The sequence below is a fragment of the Ascaphus truei genome, chromosome 1 (assembly GCF_040206685.1).
Source record: "Ascaphus truei isolate aAscTru1 chromosome 1, aAscTru1.hap1, whole genome shotgun sequence".
In the NCBI taxonomy this organism is placed as follows: Eukaryota; Metazoa; Chordata; class Amphibia; order Anura; family Ascaphidae; genus Ascaphus; species Ascaphus truei.
The window spans coordinates 408,658,312-408,678,311 of record NC_134483.1 but is presented as its reverse complement, the minus strand read 5'-3'; the positions used below and the strand labels follow the sequence as shown (position 1 = coordinate 408,678,311).

The following is a 20,000-nucleotide window of genomic DNA, read 5'->3' as shown; positions in this document are numbered from 1 at the left end:
TTGTGAGTGCTGTCTGTGAGTGGGGGTCCTGCAAGGGTGTGAGGCGGCGGCTGGCGCGTGGGTTGTGAGTGCTGTCTGTGAGTGGGGGTCCTGCTAGGGTGTGAGGCGGCGGGTGGTGCGTGGGTTGTGAGTGCTGTCTGTGAGTGGGGGTCCTGCAAGGGTGTGAGGCGGCGGCTGGCGCGTGGGTTGTGAGTGCTGTCTGTGAGTGGGGGTCCTGCTAGGGTGTGAGGCGGTGGGTCAGTGATGTCGGTGCGTAGGGGCGGGAGGCAGCAGGTGTGTGTGGCGGCAGGTATGTGTCGAGTGTCTGTTGAGTGCGTGCAGCGGCTGTGAGGCGGTGGGTGAAAGGCAGAGGCGGCCGGAGTAAGGGCGGGTGAAAGGCAGAGGCGGGGGTGGGGAGGCGGTAAGGCGGGCATGATGGCGAAGGGCGGCGGGAAGGGGAGGAGGGGGTGGAGGAGGGGGCAAGGGGTGGAGGAGGGGGGCAAGGGGTGGAGGAGGGGGGCAAGGGGTGGAGGAGGGGGGCAAGGGGTGGAGGAGGGGGGCAAGGGGTGGAGGAGGGGGGAAGGGTTAGAGGAGGGGGGGGAGGGTTAGAGGAGGGGGGGGAAGGGTTAGAGGAGGGGGGGGGAAGGGTTAGAGGAGGGGGGGGGGAAGGGTTAGAGGAGGGGGGGGAGGGTTAGAGGAGGGGGGGGGAGGGTTAGAGGAGGGGGGGGGGAGGGTTAGAGGAGGGGGGGGGAGGGTTAGAGGAGTGGGGGGGGGAAGGGTTAGAGGAGGGGGGAAGGGTTAGAGGAGGGGGGAAGGGTTAGAGGAGGGGGGGGAAGGGTTAGAGGAGGGGGTGGAAGTGTGGGAGGGGGTGGGAGGGGAAAGGGGAAAAAGAGGTGGAGGGGGGGGAAGAGGAGCGGAGGGGGGGGTGGAAAGGGGAGGGGGGGGTGGAAAGGGGAGGGGGGGGTGGAAAGGGGAGGGGGGGGTGGAAAGTGGAGCGGAGGGGGGGTGAAGGGGAGCGGAGGGGGGGAAGGGGAGCGGAGGGGGGGAAGGGGAGCGGAGGGGGGGAAGGGGAGCGAGGGGGGAGGTGGTGGAAAGGGGGAGGTGGTGGAAAGGGGGAGAAGGGGGGAGGTGGTGGAAAGGGGGAGAAGGGGGGAGGTGGTGGGAAGGGGGGAGGTGGTGGGAAGGAGGGGGAGGTGGTGGGAAGGAGGAGGAGGGGGAAGGTGGTGGAAATGGAGAGAAGGGGGGATGTGGTGGAAGGTGGTGGGAAGGGGGAGGAGGGGGAAGGTGGTGGGAAGGGGGAGGAGGGGGAAGGTGGTGGGAAGGGGGAGGAGGGGGGAGGTGGTGGGAAGGGGGAGGAGGGGGGAGGTGGTGGGAAGGGGGAGGAGGGGGGAGGTGGTGGGAAGGGGGAGGAGGGGGGAGGTGGTGGGAAGGGGGGGAGGGGGGAGGTGGTGGGAAGGGGGGGAGGGTGGAGGTGGTGGGAAGGGGGGGAGGTGGTGGGAAGGGGGGGAGGGTGGAGGTGGTGGGAAGGGGGGGAGGTGGTGGGAAGGGGGGGGAGGTGGTGGGAAGGGGGGGAGGTGGTGGCAAGGGGGGGGAGGTGGTGGGAAGGGGGGGAGGGGTGAGGTGGTGGGAAGGGGGAGGAGGTGGGAAGGGGGAGGCGGAGGGAAGGCGGGGGTGGGAGGCGGTGGGAAGGCGGGGGGTGGGAGGAGGTGGGAAGGCGGGGGGTGGGAGGCGGTGGGATGGCGGGGGGTGGGAGGCGGTGGGAAGGGGGGTGGGAGGCGGTGGGAACAGGGTGGGAAGGGGGTGGGAGGCGGTGGGAACAGGGTGGGAAGGGGGGGGGAGGCGGTGGGAAGGGGGGGTGGGAGGCGGTGGGAAGGGGGGGTGGGAGGCGGTGGGAAGGGTGGGGGAGGCGGTGGGAAGGGTGGGGGGAGGCGGTGGGAAGGGGTGGGGGGAGGCGGTGGGAAGGGGTGGGGGGAGGCGGTGGGAAGGGGGGGGGAGGCGGTGGGAAGGGGGGGGGAGGCGGTGGGAAGGGGGGGGGAGGCGGTGGGAAGGGGGGGAACGGGGAAGGGGGGGAAGGGGGGGGAACGGGGGGAAGGGGGGGGGCGGTGGGAAGGGGGGGGGAGGCGGTGGGAAGGGGGGGGGAGGCGGTGGGAAGGGGGGGGAGGCGGTGGGAAGGGGGGGTGGAGGGGAGGTGAAGGTGGGGGGGTGGAGGGGGGGGGTGGAGGGGAGGTGAAGGGGGGGTGGAGGGGAGGTGAAGGGGGGGAGTGGAAGGGAGGTGAAGGGGGGGGTGGAAGGGAGGTGAAGGGGGGGGTGGAAGGGAGGTGAAGGGGGGGGGGTGGAGGGGAGGAGGGGAGGTGAAGGGGGGGTGGTGAAGGGGGGGGTGGAGGGGGGGAGGTAAATGGGGAGGTGAAGGGGGGTGGAAGGGAGAAGTGGAGTGAGGGGAGGTGAAAGGGGGTGAGGGGAGGTGATGGGGGGTGAGGGGTGGGTGAGGGGAGGTGAAGGCCGCTCACTCACCCGTCCGGCAGGTCCCACGTGGATCTGAGGCGGGAGGCAGCGTGTTGTGGCCGCTCTCCCGCTGTGTCCCGGGCGCTCGCTCGCTCCCCCGCTGACTGTAGCGGCGCCGGGGGGGGGGGTATCGGGGAGACACTGACACTGGAGGGGAGGGGGGGGGGTGGAGGGGAGGTGAAGGGGGGGTGGAGGGGAGGTGAAGGCCGCTCACTCACCCATCCGGCAGGTCCCACGTGGATCTGAGGCGGGAGGCAGCGTGTTGTGGCCGCTCCCCCGCTGTGTCCCGGGCGCCGCCATCTTGGGCACTCGGCGCCGCGAGGCAGCCTGCCTGGCAACTGGCTGTTCCCCCGCCGGGGAGGGGTGAGTTGTAGCGCCGGGGAGGGGGGGGCATGTATATGTGTGGGGGGGGGGAGAGGTGGGAGATATAGAGGGGGGGTCTCGCACGGCCGCTGACACTGTGTGGGGGGGGGGGTCGCGCTGAAGGGGTAATAATAGTGTGTGTGTCCCGCTGACTGTAGCGGCGCCGGGGGAGGGGGGTTGGGGGGGGGTCGGGGTGAAAGCGCGGGAGACACGGGGAGAGGAAGAGGTGCGCGCGGGTGCTGCTAACACTGTGAGCCCCGCTAATGTATGTAACAGTGTGTGTGTGTCACTGTGTGTGTGTGTCACTGTGTGTGTGTCTGTCACTGTGTGTGTGTGTGTCACTGTGTGTGTGTCTGTGTGTGTGTCCCTGTGTGTGTGTGTGTGTGTGTGTGTGTCCCTGTGTGTGTGTGTCCCCCCCTGTGTGTGTGTGTGTCCCTGTGTTCCCTGTGTGTGTGTGTGTGTCCCTGTGTTCCCTGTGTGTGTGTGTGTGTGTCCCTGTGTGTCCTTTGGCCCGTCACTCCGCCTCAGGCCAATGAGAGGTGTGCGGGGGCGGGCGGGCCAAGGGACCAATGAGATTTCCCCTAGGGACACCGGACATCCAGGCAGGCAGGCAGGCAGGCAGGCAGGCAGGCAGGCAGGCAGGCAGGCATACAGTGCTTTCACTAATATAGTATAAGATATATATATATATATATACACACACACACAAATATACACACACACACACACACACACACACACATATATATACACACGCACACACATATATATATATACACACACACACACATATATATATATACACACACACACATATATATATATATACACACACACACATATATATATATATACACACACACACACACACATATATATATATATATATATATATATACACACACACACACACATATATATATATATATATATACACACACACACATATATATATATATACACACACACACACACACACATATATATATATATATATATATATATACACACACACACACACATATATATATATATATACACACACACACACATATATATATATACACACACAATCACCACCTTGCTGCCACCACTGCTCCGGGACACAACCCTCCTGCATCTCCCACGCGCACGGGCAGGGAGGCAGGCACAGGGAGCGGGGCAGAAGGGGGCACATCTCCCGCTCCCCCCTCCCTTCCCCACCCCCCACGGGGGCAGCGCAACCCCCCTGCATCTCCCGTGCGGGCAGGGAGGCAGACACAGGGACCGGAGCAGAAGGGAGACACATCTCCCGCTCCCCCCTCCCTTCCCCACCCCCCACAGGGGCAGCGCAACCCCCCTGCATCTCCCGTGCGGGCAGGGAGGCAGGCACAGGGACCGGAGCAGAAGGGGACACATCTCCCGCTCCCCCCTCCCTTCCCCACCCCCCACGGGGGCAGCGCAACCCCCCTGCATCTCCAGCGCGTGCGGGCAGGGAGGCAGACACAGGGACCGGAGCAGAAGGGGACACATCTCCCGCTCCCCCCTCCCTTCCCCACCCCCCACGGGGGCAGCGCAACCCCCCTGCATCTCCAGCGCGCGCGGGCAGGGAGGCAGGCACAGGGACCGGAGCAGAAGGGGACACATCTCCCGCTCCCCCCTCCCTTCCCCACCCCCCACGGGGGCAGCGCAACCCCCCTGCATCTCCCGTGCGGGCAGGGAGGCAGGCACAGGGACCGGAGCAGAAGGGGACACATCTCCCGCTCCCCCCTCCCTTCCCCACCCCCCACAGGGGCAGCGCAACCCCCCTGCATCTCCCGTGCGGGCAGGGAGGCAGACACAGGGACCGGAGCAGAAGGGAGACACATCTCCCGCGCGCGCGGGCAGGGAGGCAGGCACAGGGATCGGAGCAGGACACATCTCCCGCTCCCCCCTCCCTACAGGCGGCACAAGCCCCCTCCATCTCGCGCAGGGTGACAGCCACAGGGATCGGGCAGAAGGGGGCACCACACAGCGGCATATCGGGAGCGAGCACACGTCACTGGGAGACTCATGAATATTCATGAGTCTTCCACTGACTGCCGGAGGCAAATTATAAACAAATGCCAGCTTTTATTATGTCACAAAAATTTCGCCGATCAATACATGGAGAACGGATTGACTGACAGCTATACAGTTCTTTAGGTAGATAGAGATTGCCCACATTAAACTATTAAAGTAAAAAAATTAATTAAAAAAAAAAAAAAAAAAGACTGAACTGCAGCTTTAAACGTTACATGTTAATACAGTTTGCATTGTAGTTTTAATGTCACATTCAGAATAACACAAACCAGTTAATCTGTGCAATTGTTAGATTGTCAGTTGCAAAATAAATGTTAACCCCTTCGTAAAAATGAGAACAAAAGAATGAAAAACTAAACAAATATCTTTGAACCTTATTTAGACAGTTTCCAAAATAACGAAGTAATTACTGCATGAAACTAAATAACAGACTCGTTGCCCCAGAAGCTGGTGTAATAAAATAGGAGTAAATAGTGGAGTAAACAGTCTGCTTTAAACAGTTTGACCTCTAAGAAAATCCAGCTTACAATTATAAATTACATTTCTACTATGCTCATTGCAAAATGAATGCGCAGCAGGACTTAGATTCAGACACATTTAAAGGTAATTTTATTCCAAACCCAAACTCGGTTATTTAAAGGAATTTATCTCGACCTAAGGAACCACTTGTTCAGTGACGTATGTTTGATTCATACCTATTCAATTAGTTCAGTAAAATATTTTCCCACCAATAGATCTTGCAATGTAATAACATACTTTTACATTTTGCTAGATTACAAATGGATATTTAAATATGAAACTGCCTCAATTCCCGTTTCAAACAGGGATATATATATATTTGTATATAAATAGAGAAGTTGTTCTTCTGTCACACTCATCTTGTTTAACATGATACAAAACGAGTGTTAAGTCACTTCTTGTCCTGGCTACTGTTTCCTTGTAAAAACATCCCACAAGTGTGAATATAAACTCGGATCTTATCGTTTAAGATCTTATCTACACTACAGGACTTGCTATAAATCCTGTCCGTGTGTTTTGTTCTATACTAATTTAAAAAATTACAAAAAATACACCATGAGAACCCCACATATTTAAAAACAGGTCGATAGAAAGACGATTTTTGGAGAATAGAAGTTAAACTGTAATTCTTCCCTTTTGTTACAGGTTAAATTAGGATTTAAAAAATAACAAATCGTCTATAAAAAAAAGGTCTGTTTTGTTGCTAGTAAATTATATTTGTATGAAAGAAACTTAATGACCACATAATGCATTTGTAATAAAGTACAAGAAAATGATTTAGCAATTAAGGTTTACCAATTCTAAACAGAAACTACATTGATTTAGACTTTGCTAAATGTACTTAATACTAACAATATTTACTTTATGTATTTATAAAATGTTTAATAAATATTGTTAGTATTAAGTTAATGCCTCTTCACAGTTCTAAAATTACATTTGAGATATTTATCCAGTTCTCAGATATATGCAACAAATTCCAGAGCATGAACCCAATATTTAGATCAGAATAAAATGTGAAAACAATTACACAAAAGGATCAGGAACAGGAAGTACAAATGGTGGACTTCTCTTAGCACATGGAATATATAGCGCTGACGTTGGTGATCCACAGCAAAATAACGGATTTATAGGACATTTAGATTTTTTTTTCAACTAGTAACAGCAGAATTGTTCACATTTGATTTAATTAGTTCTGAATTATTTTCTACCAATGGACAGATGCACAAATCTGAGATCTCCCACTAACAGTTTACTTAAGCAAACAATTTACCCAGTCTCCCTATAGAAAGGAAACGGTTTCTTACATATGCAGACACTTCATGTCATTTAAAAGAACATATTTAAAAGCTGTACTCCATAATAGCATTTTCTTTAAATTAAGTGTAGTTAAACCCCTTTCAGATTTGATAGAAAATGGTACCTCTAACAATCTAGCAGCTATGTGCATTATGCATTACAAGCCGGCACAGAATGAACCAATGAAAACATGTCGAATGCCATTTTAAGGTCACCGACTCAACTTAGAGGAACAAAGTTAGGATGTTTTAGTGTTGAATGCGTTTTTATTTATTCAACTGCAACGCACAATGATATAAAGGATAATTAATTCTGAATCACACAGGCATTTCAACAAAATCTAAATCTATATTTAAAAGATACAATACTTTCATTCTGTAAACAAGGCACAGTTATCTGTGAAAGGGGGTTCGAAGGTAAAATGATAGTATTTCATGTGAGAATTGCTATGCCCTCCTGGACAGTTTCAAACAGCTTTTCTTGTGCTAGAAATAAACAATACGTCTTCACTCTTATAATTAACTGCTATATCCACGTCTACCACCTTGGGAAAGCTAGAACTAGCACAGCAAATACTTCTTTTAGTGAAATCGCAAATAATTATCTGTAGGAAGGGGGAGTTTGTCCCATTGTAATTTGTCACAGGAACCTGGGGTCTAAGACACCGGGTCAGGATTTTTCTTACCTTGGGATCGATTTTCCTAAAGCCAGGATCATCTTCTTCAACCTCAAAGTAGAGTTCAGAGGAGGTGATGGACAGTGTCCCCTTTAAAACCATGGAGGGAGCCACTAAGTGAGCAGGAGTGCACAGGCTAACAGGACCTGTCAAGAAATAATTGAGTGAGACCCCTAGAGCAGAAACCCCTATTAATATAATACTATACAGCAATCTCACTTTCCTACAATGAAAAGCAGGCATTTATGTTTAATTATTTTCAAGGAGTCCAAATTACAATGTAACAAAGGACTCGTGTGGTTTTGTGTAGTAAGACTGTTGCTGTCTTGCAAAGTGTGCTTATAAACAGATTGTGTCCATTTATATAGCAGATACGGATTTACTTTCAGATTAATTGTAATGTTTATACATAAATGCATTTCCATTTTAGAACAAAAAGCTCAAATGGGCATTTTGTTGCCAGAAAACGATTCCATTTGCAAATTGTAATCTAGAGCCAGTTGTGCTAATTTTGGTATTAGAGAACAGATGTGCATGAGACACACTGGAGCTATTGAAAATAATAGAGGCCTGCAATGTATGCTGCTTTAGATGCATTTTTCTCTTTTTCAAACTTGAGACTTTTATTGACTTCACTGAATTAATGTCTGTGTTAAGGCATTCCCTGATTTGCAAAAAGAAATGAATATATTTTCTAGTCCACATTGTGCAGGCTATGGAGTGATTTGAGAGCTCAAGAAATGCAGCTGGAAGGCGTGTTTCCAATTCAATGCATTTACAATTCAGTGGATTTATATTAAAACAATCCCCCTTTCACTGGGTTCATTTCTGTGACAAATAATAGAGTTGAGAGCCACGGTCAGGGTCCCATGTATATGATGAGACCCTGCGATAGAACTCCAGATCATAGTCACAGGCACATGCATATCGATCCACAACTCAATATCTTGTAGTGAGATCATCTGGGTATAGAAACAATATCTTTATTCAATAGAAGGCAGCGAGCTGAGCAATACATGAGTGACATGGAAATTCTGTATTAATATAGTGCTTAGGGATGAGGAGCACGGGGCCAGGTAATGATTTTGGTGAATTACTGCCAACAAATTTCAGATGAATTGTCATTTCCATCGATTGTTAGACGGGTGACTGTCTTTAATCTGCCATCAATCTTCATGTGTGCCAGTTGGACAATAAAGGAGATGCTCTGCTGAGATTAGAGCAGGCTTTGCCCTCTATTCCCAGTGTACAAATACATTGTGTTTGCAGATGGGCAGCAGATAGCTGCAGAACTGCCTTGATTTCCCAAAGCTCGTCCCCACAAATGACTGAAATAAGCAGCTCTGTGTTCTTTTGCTGTCTCCCTTTGCACTCTGTGCATTAGCATGTAATCCAGAGGCGAAATAACATTTTTTCAATCACTCCGAGACATTCAATTACAGGAGGGAGAGGCTGGGGGCACAGTCTGGTCCATGGGGGGACCGGTGACAATTTGCACTTGCATTTCCAACCCATACCACTTTATTATTGAGGATTACCCTCTTAATCCTGTTGCTATTGTCAGGATTATGTAATTAAACCCATGTCACCTCTATTACACTATCATTGTATTCCTCTGAAGCGGATGTGCACATCAGGAGGGAAGGAAAATGTAATTTCCAAATAAGTATTATACTTACTAATAGATTGTGCCACAATATGGCTGAGCTCTAACAATTCACGTGGTATATGAAAATTGCAATTGTGTATAAGGAATACTTAGAAGCAAAAAAGGGAATGCCAGAAATGAGACCCAATGAGGGTCAGAATCTCATATTTAAATGAACAAATGCTGAGATACACACCATTCAACACAATAAAGCGTGTTATTAATTAGAGGCAAGTGTATGTATGTGTTTATATGTATATTAAACAAGCTCTGATCTGGACTGATAGTATGTGTGTGTATGTATGTATGTATGTATGTATGTATGTATGTATGTATGTATGTATGTATATTAAACAAGCTCTGATTTGGACTGATAGTATGTGTGTGTATGTATGTATGCATATTAAACAAGCGCTGATCTGGACTGATAGTATGTGTGTGTATGTATGCATGCATGTATATTAAACAAGCTCTGATCTGGACTGATAGTATGCATGTGAAAAAAAGCACAGCTCACATGTATATCCACACTATCATTTGTTCAAATGCGGTCGAGTTTCTGTGATTGAATATGGGAGCCAATTTTCTCTAATACAATTAAACTTGCACCTCTTAATTCCTCACTGAACGGGACAGACGAATCGAGCATTTTAATTAAATACTTGATCAAAACAGATGCATTAATAATATGCCCAATGTGTAGACCTGTGTGCACATAAACTCTCTGATATAGATAAGGAGAGATCTATATCAGTTTTCCAATATACAGTAGCTGGGAGATTGTCTCGTTAAAATACCTGGTTGCTTCCTTTGTCAATGTGTTGCACTATACTCTGGTAGGGAAATCGGGTTAACAACCTTGCAAAAATAAGGATCCAAAAAGAAAACCCTTAATAAATCAATGGACTGGGGAAAATACAAAAGCTGCAAACCTGTAAAGAAGGTGGCCATACCCTATTGGCTCCGGATTTAATTCTCACTCTATTGCACTCCGGATTTAGTTTGCCATGAATTGATAATCCCCTTCAAGGTACACCAACTCCTGAGTGCGTGATGATTACTACAGTAAAATACATGCATTATGTAGGAAGTGTACTTCATCCACATATACAATGCTATTACATATTCTAATCCATTTTGGGGATGTTCCACCCCAACACTCTCTCTCAACCGCTGTGTGCGGGCATGGAGGACCAAGCTTCAAAACTGGTCTCTGATTAACTTAATTGTGGGCAAGGAGAATCCATCAATGTCCACTTGAAAAGTGATTAAAAAAAAATAAGTATCGGGTGAGACCTAAATGGGGAACTAGAGCGCTGGGATGAAGCTTAGCAGACAGCTGAAGTTTACCTGTTAAATTGTCCAGGTCCTTCTCCTCCAGGGATGACAAGGTATCATCATCACCTTCTAGCAGGCTCTCACTTTCAGAGCTCTGCCCCCCCAAAACCTGACCCTTGATAGACTGCTTTCCTTTGACAAGGACATCTTCATCTGTATCTAAATAGGAGAGGAAACCAGCATTACTGTCTGTCAAAAGGTAAGGAGGAGAGATGGCTTATAGAGGGGAAGATACTGCAGCTAATATGAGTATTGCCAACGATACATTGGCAATATAACGTTTTGACAAGACCGTCCAACAGTAAAAGGGTTCCAATTAAGGAAGACCCGTGTTGTGGATATGAAGGAAATACGTGGTGGAGGTCAAATGTAATCCATACATCCAGAAACAATCACAATATGCAGTTACACCTGGATCAGAAACATGCACTGTATTTATGTGTACATGTTTGTCCAATTAAGGTAACCAAATCTTCTAACCAACACCATCCCAGGATCTCGTAGTGCAGAAACCTTCACACTAAACCATCAGCTGATTATTTCCTTTATTTTTTTAAAAGTTTAATTGAATTGCAAATACTACAAATAAACTATAAAGCACATTACCTATATATGTATTTAAGATGTAATTTCCAGGATTATCTCTAATAAACACAAATAACCACAATGTAGCTTAGTTTATTCTGTGTATTTGATTAGATTTACCAACACATTTGTAAGCATAGAACACTGTGCAGATAATAGTCTGACCATCACCCTTGTAATTGTATCCAATTATTGAATACTTATTGCCCATGAGTATTGATTTTTCAATGTTACAAAAGTCAACCACTCAGCTAGTTCTATTGTGCCAATAATACCATTGCAGTTGTCGATCCTTAGAAAAATATACATAATCAGATTTAAATGAATGCCACTGAAAGCAATACAAAATTGTTTTTTTTCTTTCTCATTAGTAAAAAAGAACTATTATAATGAGTACCAAATAACTGCCTGTGAGATGCAGCAACCTAGACAACTTGAAAATAAACAACATCCAGGGAAAACTGTACTGAAATTGAATTGTTCTGTTTTGTTTTTTTAAATGTATTTTTGATCAATTCTGCCAGAGGCGTAAGACTCGGTCACATTAAAAGCTTCTGACTTGGTCACTGCAGTGTAGCTGGCACATCACCAGGGTGAAACCTTAAAGCTGCATCTCCAAATACATTCACACACTGATGTAACCATGTTCCACAATCTTGCCTTATTTAAAAAGATGACATTAAAGTGTTTACTTTACACTTTTCTATGGCAATTTCAAAGATCTCTTTGACCCTGATTTTCAGGGCTTTGCATCTCAGAAATGGAATATGGCACAGAGGCACCAGGCAGGGCTCAAAGGGAGCAGGGTCAGCAGTTTCATTGCATGAAAGTAAAACAACAATCACATTCTTGGATGTGCAGGACAGACTGTTGCTTTAAGGACTAACAACCCTGTATCACAAGGTGTCACAGAGGCTGCTAGAGATACATTTTCTCTGTATTGTGAATCTATCTTAAAAGGTGCAATTTCACGTTAGCCAATTTGTTTGTTACTTGTAAAGTTCACCTACGCTTTCGATGTTTATATCAAGGTTATAGGCTTTAAGGCAAAATACTTCAGGTGGTGAAATTTTGCTCAGATATTCATGTTTAAGGGTTTTTAATATGGCCCCATTTTGAAGTTCTGCATTATAGTGTACAATACATTATATCAAGTCACGGTAATTTACAATGCTGCACTGATTTCAAAGATGAATATGGCTTCCAATCAAAATAGCAAATATTGTATATTCCGATTTAATTTTTTGGGTTAGCATTTCAAATGTAGGCTTTTTGGCCTATCAATTAATTATCGCATAATGGGACAACCCGCACAGGAAAATGTGTTGGGTGCTTCACTTTAATATTTCAACATGTTACTAAATGGGACAATATTGCTACAAACATGCAGAAACTCACTGTGCTTTAGATTTCAGTAAGCCATAGCCCGTCGGTTCCTGCTGGTAGGTTCTCTTATTTCAAGAATCCCAACTCTTTCTTTTTTTTGTATATATACCCACATATGCACCCCATCTACTCCAGGGGCATTGCATTCTACACTTCTGAGTAAACACACATTAAATGACAGTGGTAATATTTATAATCTGTCCGTTCGGGGACTGATTAAAGTTTTCTTTATTTTATTTTTGGTCAGCTGACATTCAGGGCCAATGGGGATGACGTTGCGTCAGTGCGACCTGTTTTTGAGTCGCGCGCCGATGACATCATTCCCGGCAATGAGTGGTGCAAAAAGTAAACTATAAAAAAAATTTTTTTTTGTATATGTGCCTTACACTTTGATAAAGTGCTAAAGCACAAAACACGTAGGTGAGTTTTTCATCTATCCATTGTGAGCTATATTCAATAAATTCATTTTTATTTGGAGTTGCCCTGGAGTCTCATAATATATATATATATTATGCCAAACAAGACCATACAAAAGCATAGACAGACACCACACACCTGAAGGTCTCCACACAAATGAAAAGCATCGCAATAAACGGGGATTGTTCTAGAAATTCCCATCAAGGACAAATTACATTTTTGGGGATTCAAACTAAGCGTGTGAAAGTGTGTGTGTGTGTGTGTGTGCGCGCACGCACACGCGCACGCGCACACACACACACACACACACACACACACACACACACACACACACACCGTTTTAAGTGCATTTAGTCTAAGCACTTATTACATCTGGCTCAACAACTCAACTGGGCCTTAAGATGAACAAATGCTTAGCACTGTTTAGTTATCTGTGTCTCAGTGGGCAATCTTTTAGGAAAGCTACACGAGACCAGAACAAGCTGACAAACGTGTGCCCTTTGGTATAGCCAAGAGTGCTAATTAGTGAGCTGCAGATATCGAACACCTTCGGTACAAAACAGTGCAGACTCCTCCATACAGTAAAAAGGTTACATTAGCAATGTATCCAGTTTGTGAATAGTAAATAAGTATATTTCAATATAATTTATTAAAACTTGTGTTTCCTATCCAATGGATGTTTTTCTAGTGGTCCTGCAGTAACCGAGCCCAGGCTTTCTGGGAATGTTTAGAATGGCTACCTGCAGATTTCCTGTCTCCGGCAGTAGCCATCACAAGGTTAAAGGAACACATGAATTCCAACAGAAGTGCATCGTGATTTTGAGGGTGAGCACAGCATGTCACTGAAAGAGGAAGCAAGTTTTCTAATTATACTTGGGTATATACTTGACCATACTTGTGTGTTTGGATTTAATGGTTATTTAAAAAGACAATTTTTTTGTCTTAAAAAGGAGGGGGGGGGGGGGGAGAAAGGGAAGTCTGCGTACTACTTTTCCTTTATATATTTTTTCACTCTAGACTCTGATCTGGGTACAAAATCACTAAATACAGCTTTATTCAACTATTACACTTTTTAGAATTTCTTATTTTAATACAGTATATCCCAGAAGGGCACTAGAGGCCTAATCATTTACTTTACCGAAGAACATGTAATTCTGTTTTTCCTAGCACAGCACGTCTAAGGATACATGGGAAAGATAGGTCAACAAATACATCACAAATGTCACGGCTTGTGTCTGTTGTGGACTTATCTGATTGGTCCAAATGGTGCAGAATCCTACTGTAAAAACAAACCTTCAAAAATGAAGCAGGGAAATGCCATAATAATACATACAGATTTAACGCTTAACCATTGTTTGCGGACTCCTGTTGTGATCTACTGAAATATAATGTGCAAATATTAGTAATGTATTTAATGAAAATCCTGTGAAATGTTGTGCTAATGTATGTTGGGACATCCGATGTGGTTTGTCAGTTACAATTTTTACTCCAAAAAAAGGAAACAAAAACTAGGAGTTTTAAAAAAAAAAGGGATATACTCATCAGCTTGATATAAATGATGTAAGCTAGTGTCCCAAAAAATATTTCTAAGTGCATCTCCAATGTCCAATTGGACTAAAAGTTGGAGCCATATAATCAGATTTAGAAATGCATTTAAATGAGCCTCTTGGAAACATTATGAATGAAGCCAGCAGAGCTCTGTAAAATAATGATTAGACGCCTCCAGCAGCCAAATGTGTTGTTCCTTACGCTGAAAATACAAATCGGAGAGGTCCTATACAACTTTGTGGCCTGTGTTGCAAACTTTCAATCAAGGGGGCTAGGAAAATTCCACCCCCCTCGTGAGAATACTTGCCCTAACATAAATAAACCCCCCAAAGTTACAATGCTGCAGTGCCAGGAGGGAAGCCCCCTAATGCCACTAGAAATGAAACACCATTCCACTATGTCAAGGTAGCATATGGGCATCGTTCTGCAACTGTTCAACCCGAGTTGAGAAACCCCTTGTCATGGAAAATATGCAGCTTATTGATATTTGGAATGGCTTTCCTGTAATTAACTCCCCCTTGAGGATTTTACGTTAGCAGCAGCGAAATTACCAACAGTGCTCTAATACACACCACATGGGCTGGGGCCTTTCACAAATCTCAGTGGCCTAATAGCGTTCTGCCACAGGAGTTTTTTTCCCCCCCTTTCCTTCAGTAATTAGAACGCAGCTACCCTGAACACAAATTAAAGGATAATGATTGTGTTTAGAACTGGTCATAAAATATCGGCACTTTCAGAAACCAAGTCTAGACTTTATAGGTTTAATCATCATTTCAAAAAGATGTCGACATTTCCTCTGCTGGGTTGGAAGCGTCACTTTCTCACGCTGCAATCTGCCTGAGCATTTAAAAAGCAACAGAGCCTTAACCAATGAAAGCACTCCCCCTAAATGTCATCCGAGAGCAAGCACTCTGCATTTAATGCACTCACCAAAGAATAAAAAAACAGAGCCTTTTGTTTTGGTTGTTATACCGCCTATAAGATCTGCAGGGACGGTTACTTTCTCACTTGGGACGTAATACTTTGGAAACATCTGCTTGCATTTTGCAGGTTTTGTGGGGACAGTAAAAAAAAAAAAAAAAAAAAAAAAAGAAGAAAGGCCTACACTTAAGTAGATTGTATATGATACCGAAGGAGAAATGTAGAAAATAAACAGAGAAAAGAAACGGTGAAAAGAAGCAGGTCGCTGAATATTTGAAATATCTTCATTGTCTGTGTTTTTCGTAAAACTGTTACTTGGGGAAATGCAATATTAAAAAAAAAAACAAATCTAAAAAGAACGTTGAATCACTGTTTCTGAAATCAGCATGATACTCGCCAATGCAGGATATTAAGCCAGCAGGCAGATCACGTTTTAACGAGGGTTCACACTTTCTAGTACTGAATTTCAAACAAATGAAAAAAGTTACATATAAGTATTCGTTATGCAGTTTAAGCAAATATCGCTTTCATTTTATTTGATGGTGCATTTCCTAAATCATAGTATGCGTGTTAACAATGTATTTTCCATGTGATAATCTGAACGTTTGATTCCTATGACCAGATTTTAATCTCAACTTTTCTTTTTTCCAGAATTCTAAATGCAATGCAAACGAGAAGCAAAAAAGACATTACTCAATATTTCTATGCTATCTGCTTACCCTTTTTATTACTGTTTTTCCTATTTCCTCCCTATCATATATTTCATTGCGACATCCTCCAGAAGTTTTCTATTTCAATGATATATTGGTATAAAAAACATTTGCATTGGCTTCTAAAATGTGCTTTATAAACAGGTCTGATCACTACAGCTTTCACATTTTTGCAGTATTCAATTTTATGGAAGGAGATGCTTAAAAAAAACCAGTATGTACTGTATATTCCTGCTTTCTTACTGCTCGAATTTTGACTCTTTCCTTAACCAGAAAAGCTATTGGTCATCTTAAACATTAATGTAAAGTGGATTTTCACATTTAAAATTAATTTGGTAAAACAATAAAGCGAATATGAAACAAAATATTTCATTTTCTGTTAAGCACACAATTCATTTTAGGGCCTGACACCGTAAAATGTTAAATCAGGGCTATTTAACGCTAACTGAGGTTAATCGCAAAGTTCCGGAAAAAATGATATGCAAAAATAACGCCCGTACTAGAAGTCATTAGCATAGGGCTTCAGTTATCCTCAAATAACATTATATTATTTGTATCGAAATGTTACTCTCAGGCAGACACAGGAATAAGGCTTATGGAGGAGAGAAGGGTCAAATAACGCAAGGAAACAACCCTACGCTATACAGGGTGTCCACACTAAAAGATATATCAGGAACGCCGACAAGTAAATAGGGTTATACAGGGTTGCCACCCTGTATAGGTCATACCTAAACCTAGCGTTACTTCCATCCAGACATTGGAAAAGGGCTTAGCCTATTGCTTTTGCCCTATTTCAGAGTCTCGATAAAAGTAAAAGCAAGTTTAGGTATGACCTAAATAACGTGGTTATTTCCTGTCATTAACATAGGTTCACGAGTAGTTACATTTCTTTCTTTAGTGAATACAGGATTACCATTAAAGTAATGGTCTAACACAATTTAGCGAGTCTGGGCCTAAGAATGCCCAGTGCAAGATGGCTGCAAAGACTATACATGAACCTCTTCAAACCCACAATCCAGAGCCGATATTGAGCCTAAGTACATCACTCCTAGTCTTGACCAATCTATGCAGTACTTTACATTGAAGAACTTTCTACTAAATACTAAATGTGGTCTTTGCATAAAACGTGGCTAGTAAAAATGTTTATAATATAGGTTTAGTCAGACCAATGTGTTGAACCACAAGACCTAGGCAGACTAACCTAAAACTCTGACTTTAAGTCCACTCTCCATGTTCATCGTGGGCATGTTGAACTCATTTGAATATAGAAAAATCAAAACATTGAATTTCACAGTACCACCAATCACTCATGCTGCAAAAGTATAAGCCTTCTTTGTACAATAACAAACGTTCTTGACCTTGATACTTGTACTGATATATAATCAACTAATCTTAATGTCAAATTACTTTTGCCAACAACCAGGGACATATCAAAGGTTTCAAAAAGGTGTCACAATCAGATCAACTCCTTTTCGTCACAGGCAACTAATAACCAAACTTCCCTGAATTCTAATTCAGTTCGTAACAAACGGCTTCTTTATCATCATACCGTGCGTATATTTATGCATGTCTAAAGAAAATGTGTCAAATTCATATGTTTAGAGCACATATGTTTAGGTATTTCAGTGTTTAAGTTGTCACAATTTATGTGTTGAAGTGTAAAGTAAAATAGTTACGCAACGTATCTAAAAAGCATTTTACTTCTCAGTGTGTGCATGCATAGTAGTCCACTTGTCAGAAATGGCAAGATAACACAGAGGTTAGGACTGTTTACAAAGGTCCAGCGTACTTCAATTGAAAACTTTTCCTGAATAGTTCCATATGTTAGGTGGCAAAAATCAGTCGTCTGTGGCTACACAGCTACTTCAGGAGTGTGTGGCTTAATTCAGCAGTAGAAATTATTCACAAGTTGGCGTTTTATTAAGGCTTTAGACAAGGGAACACTTGTGAAATGACAAAAACTAAACGTAATCAGGTATTTCATGTTCTATGGCATCCAATCTTGTGTTACCGAGCCTTTTGGACTTCATTTCCCACAAGGATAGCTAAACACTAAAGTGCCTCTGGTAAGATTTTAGTAACATGAAGAATTTGTTTCATCCCTCGCCTGTGCAATCCCACATGGTTTTTTGTTGTTGCTGTTTTTTTAGTGCCGGTGACTGCTGTATAGGCTTTCTTCTTTCTCTGATAAGAATGTCTACTTTCTATTAAAAAGGAGGCAGTTTTCAAAACTTGAACAGCACAAGGGAAATAGATGATGCTGAAGGGATTTCTGTTGAAACAGATTTTCTGCAAAAATAAATATTGAACTGGAATGCAAACGGTTTGAAGCTCAAATAACCACTTGGCAGTGAGTGATTCAAAGTTGTTTCTTAGTAAACAGAGTTGTCAAATTTTTCACTTAACCACTCGAGTGCCACAGGGTCTGTAATACAATTGTGTTTGTGTGTGTGATTGCTATGATGCATGCACTTGCCACTACATGTCAATGCTTGTTAATGGTGTGCTTACTATATTTGTTTACATGAATGTGCGCATATACATATATACATACTACATATATACACACACACACACGAGAGTATATTCAGAGTGTGTATGTGTAAATGTGTGTGTGTGTGTGTGTGTGTACGTGTGTACAGTCATGTGAAAAAGAAAGTACACCCTCTTTGAATTCTATGGTTTTACATATCAGGACATAATAACAATCATCTGTTCCTTAGCAGGTCTAAAAATTAGGTAAATACAACCTCAGATGAACAAAAACACATGACATATTCATGACGTGTCATGATTTAACAAAAATAAAGCCAAAATGGAGAAGCCATGTGTTTACGCGCATATGCGCGCGAGTTTACGTGCATACTGATGTGTGTTTACGTGTATATGCATGTTTGTGCGTATATGGGTGTGCGTATATGGGTGTGCGTGTGTGTGTATATATGGGTGTGCGTGTGTGTGTGTATGTGTATATGGGTGTGCGTGTGCGTGTGTGTGTATGTGTATATGGGTGTGCGTGTGTGCGTATATATGGGTGTGCGTATATGGGTGCGCTTATATGGGGTGTGCACGTATATGGGTGTGCGTGTGTGCACGTGTATGGGTGTGCACGTATATGGGTGTGTGTGTGTGTATATGGGTGTGCGTGTGTGTATATGGGTGTGCGTGTGTGTATATGGGTGTGCGTGTGTGTATATGGGTGTGCATATGGCTGTGCGTGTGTGTGTTTATGGGTGTGCGTGTGTGTGTGTGTGTATGGGTGTGCGTGTGCGTGTGCGTGTGTATGGGTGTATGGGTGTATGGGTGTATGGGTGTGTGCGTATGGGTGTATGGGTGTGTGCGTATGGGTGTATGGGTGTGTGCGCGTGTGTGTATGGGTGTGTGCGTGTGTGTGTGTATGGGTGTGTGCGTGTGTGTATTTATGGGTGTGTGCGTGTGTGTTTATGGGTGTGCGTGTGTGTGTTTATGTGTATATGGGTGTATATGTGTATGTTTGTGTATATGTGTATGTTTGTGTATACGTGCATGTTTGTGTATACGTGTATATTTGTGTATAAGTGTATGTTTATATGGGTGTGTATGTGTATATGGATGTGTATATGGGTGTGTATTTGTATATGGGTGTATATGGGTGTATATGTGTATATGGGTGTGTATGTGTAGATGGGTGTGTATGTGTAGGTGGGTGTGTATGTGTAGATGGGTGTGTATGTGTATATGGGTGTGTATGTGTATATGGGTGTATGTTTGTGTATATGGGTGTATGTTTGTGTATATGGGTGTATGTTTGTGTATATGGGTGTATGTTTGTGTATATGGGTGTATGTTTGTGTATATGTGTATGTTTGTGTATATGTGTATGTTTGTGTAGATGTGTATGTTTGTGTAAATGTGTATGTTTGTGTAGATGTGTATGTTTGTGTATATGTGTGTTTGTGTATATGTGTATGTTTGTGTATATGTGTATGTTTGTGTATATGTGTATGTTTGTGTATATGTGTATGTTTGTGTATATGTGTATGTTTGTGTATATGTGTATGTTTGTGTATATGTGTATGTTTGTGTATATGTG

General features: G+C 44.2%; 2 protein-coding genes across 5 annotated transcripts in view; one reads left to right on the top strand and one right to left on the bottom strand.

Moving 5' to 3' along the window:
• The window catches only part of MAB21L2 (mab-21 like 2), a 24,155-nt gene extending 7,895 nt beyond the window's left edge, over window positions 1–16,260 (top strand). Inside the window, exons 2-3 of the mRNA XM_075613713.1 lie at window positions 13,438–13,574; window positions 15,870–16,260. The gene's annotated coding sequence lies outside the window, so the exon portion shown is untranslated. The remainder of the gene's footprint in view (window positions 1–13,437; window positions 13,575–15,869) is intronic.
• Window positions 1–20,000, bottom strand: part of LRBA (LPS responsive beige-like anchor protein) — a 608,431-nt gene that overhangs the window by 250,578 nt on the left and 337,853 nt on the right. For 2 of the 4 annotated variants that reach the window (XM_075613662.1, XM_075613672.1), the window contains exons 1-2: window positions 10,374–10,532; window positions 7,385–7,521 (exon numbers count right to left, since the gene is read on the bottom strand). In XM_075613662.1, the coding sequence (XP_075469777.1) occupies window positions 7,385–7,477 (93 nt within the window). In that variant the 5' untranslated portion in view covers window positions 7,478–7,521; window positions 10,374–10,532. Of the gene's footprint in view, window positions 1–7,384; window positions 7,522–10,373; window positions 10,573–11,588; window positions 11,607–15,312; window positions 15,319–20,000 lie in introns of those variants that run through there. The other 2 variants (XM_075613691.1, XM_075613682.1) reach the window with 2 other exon arrangements.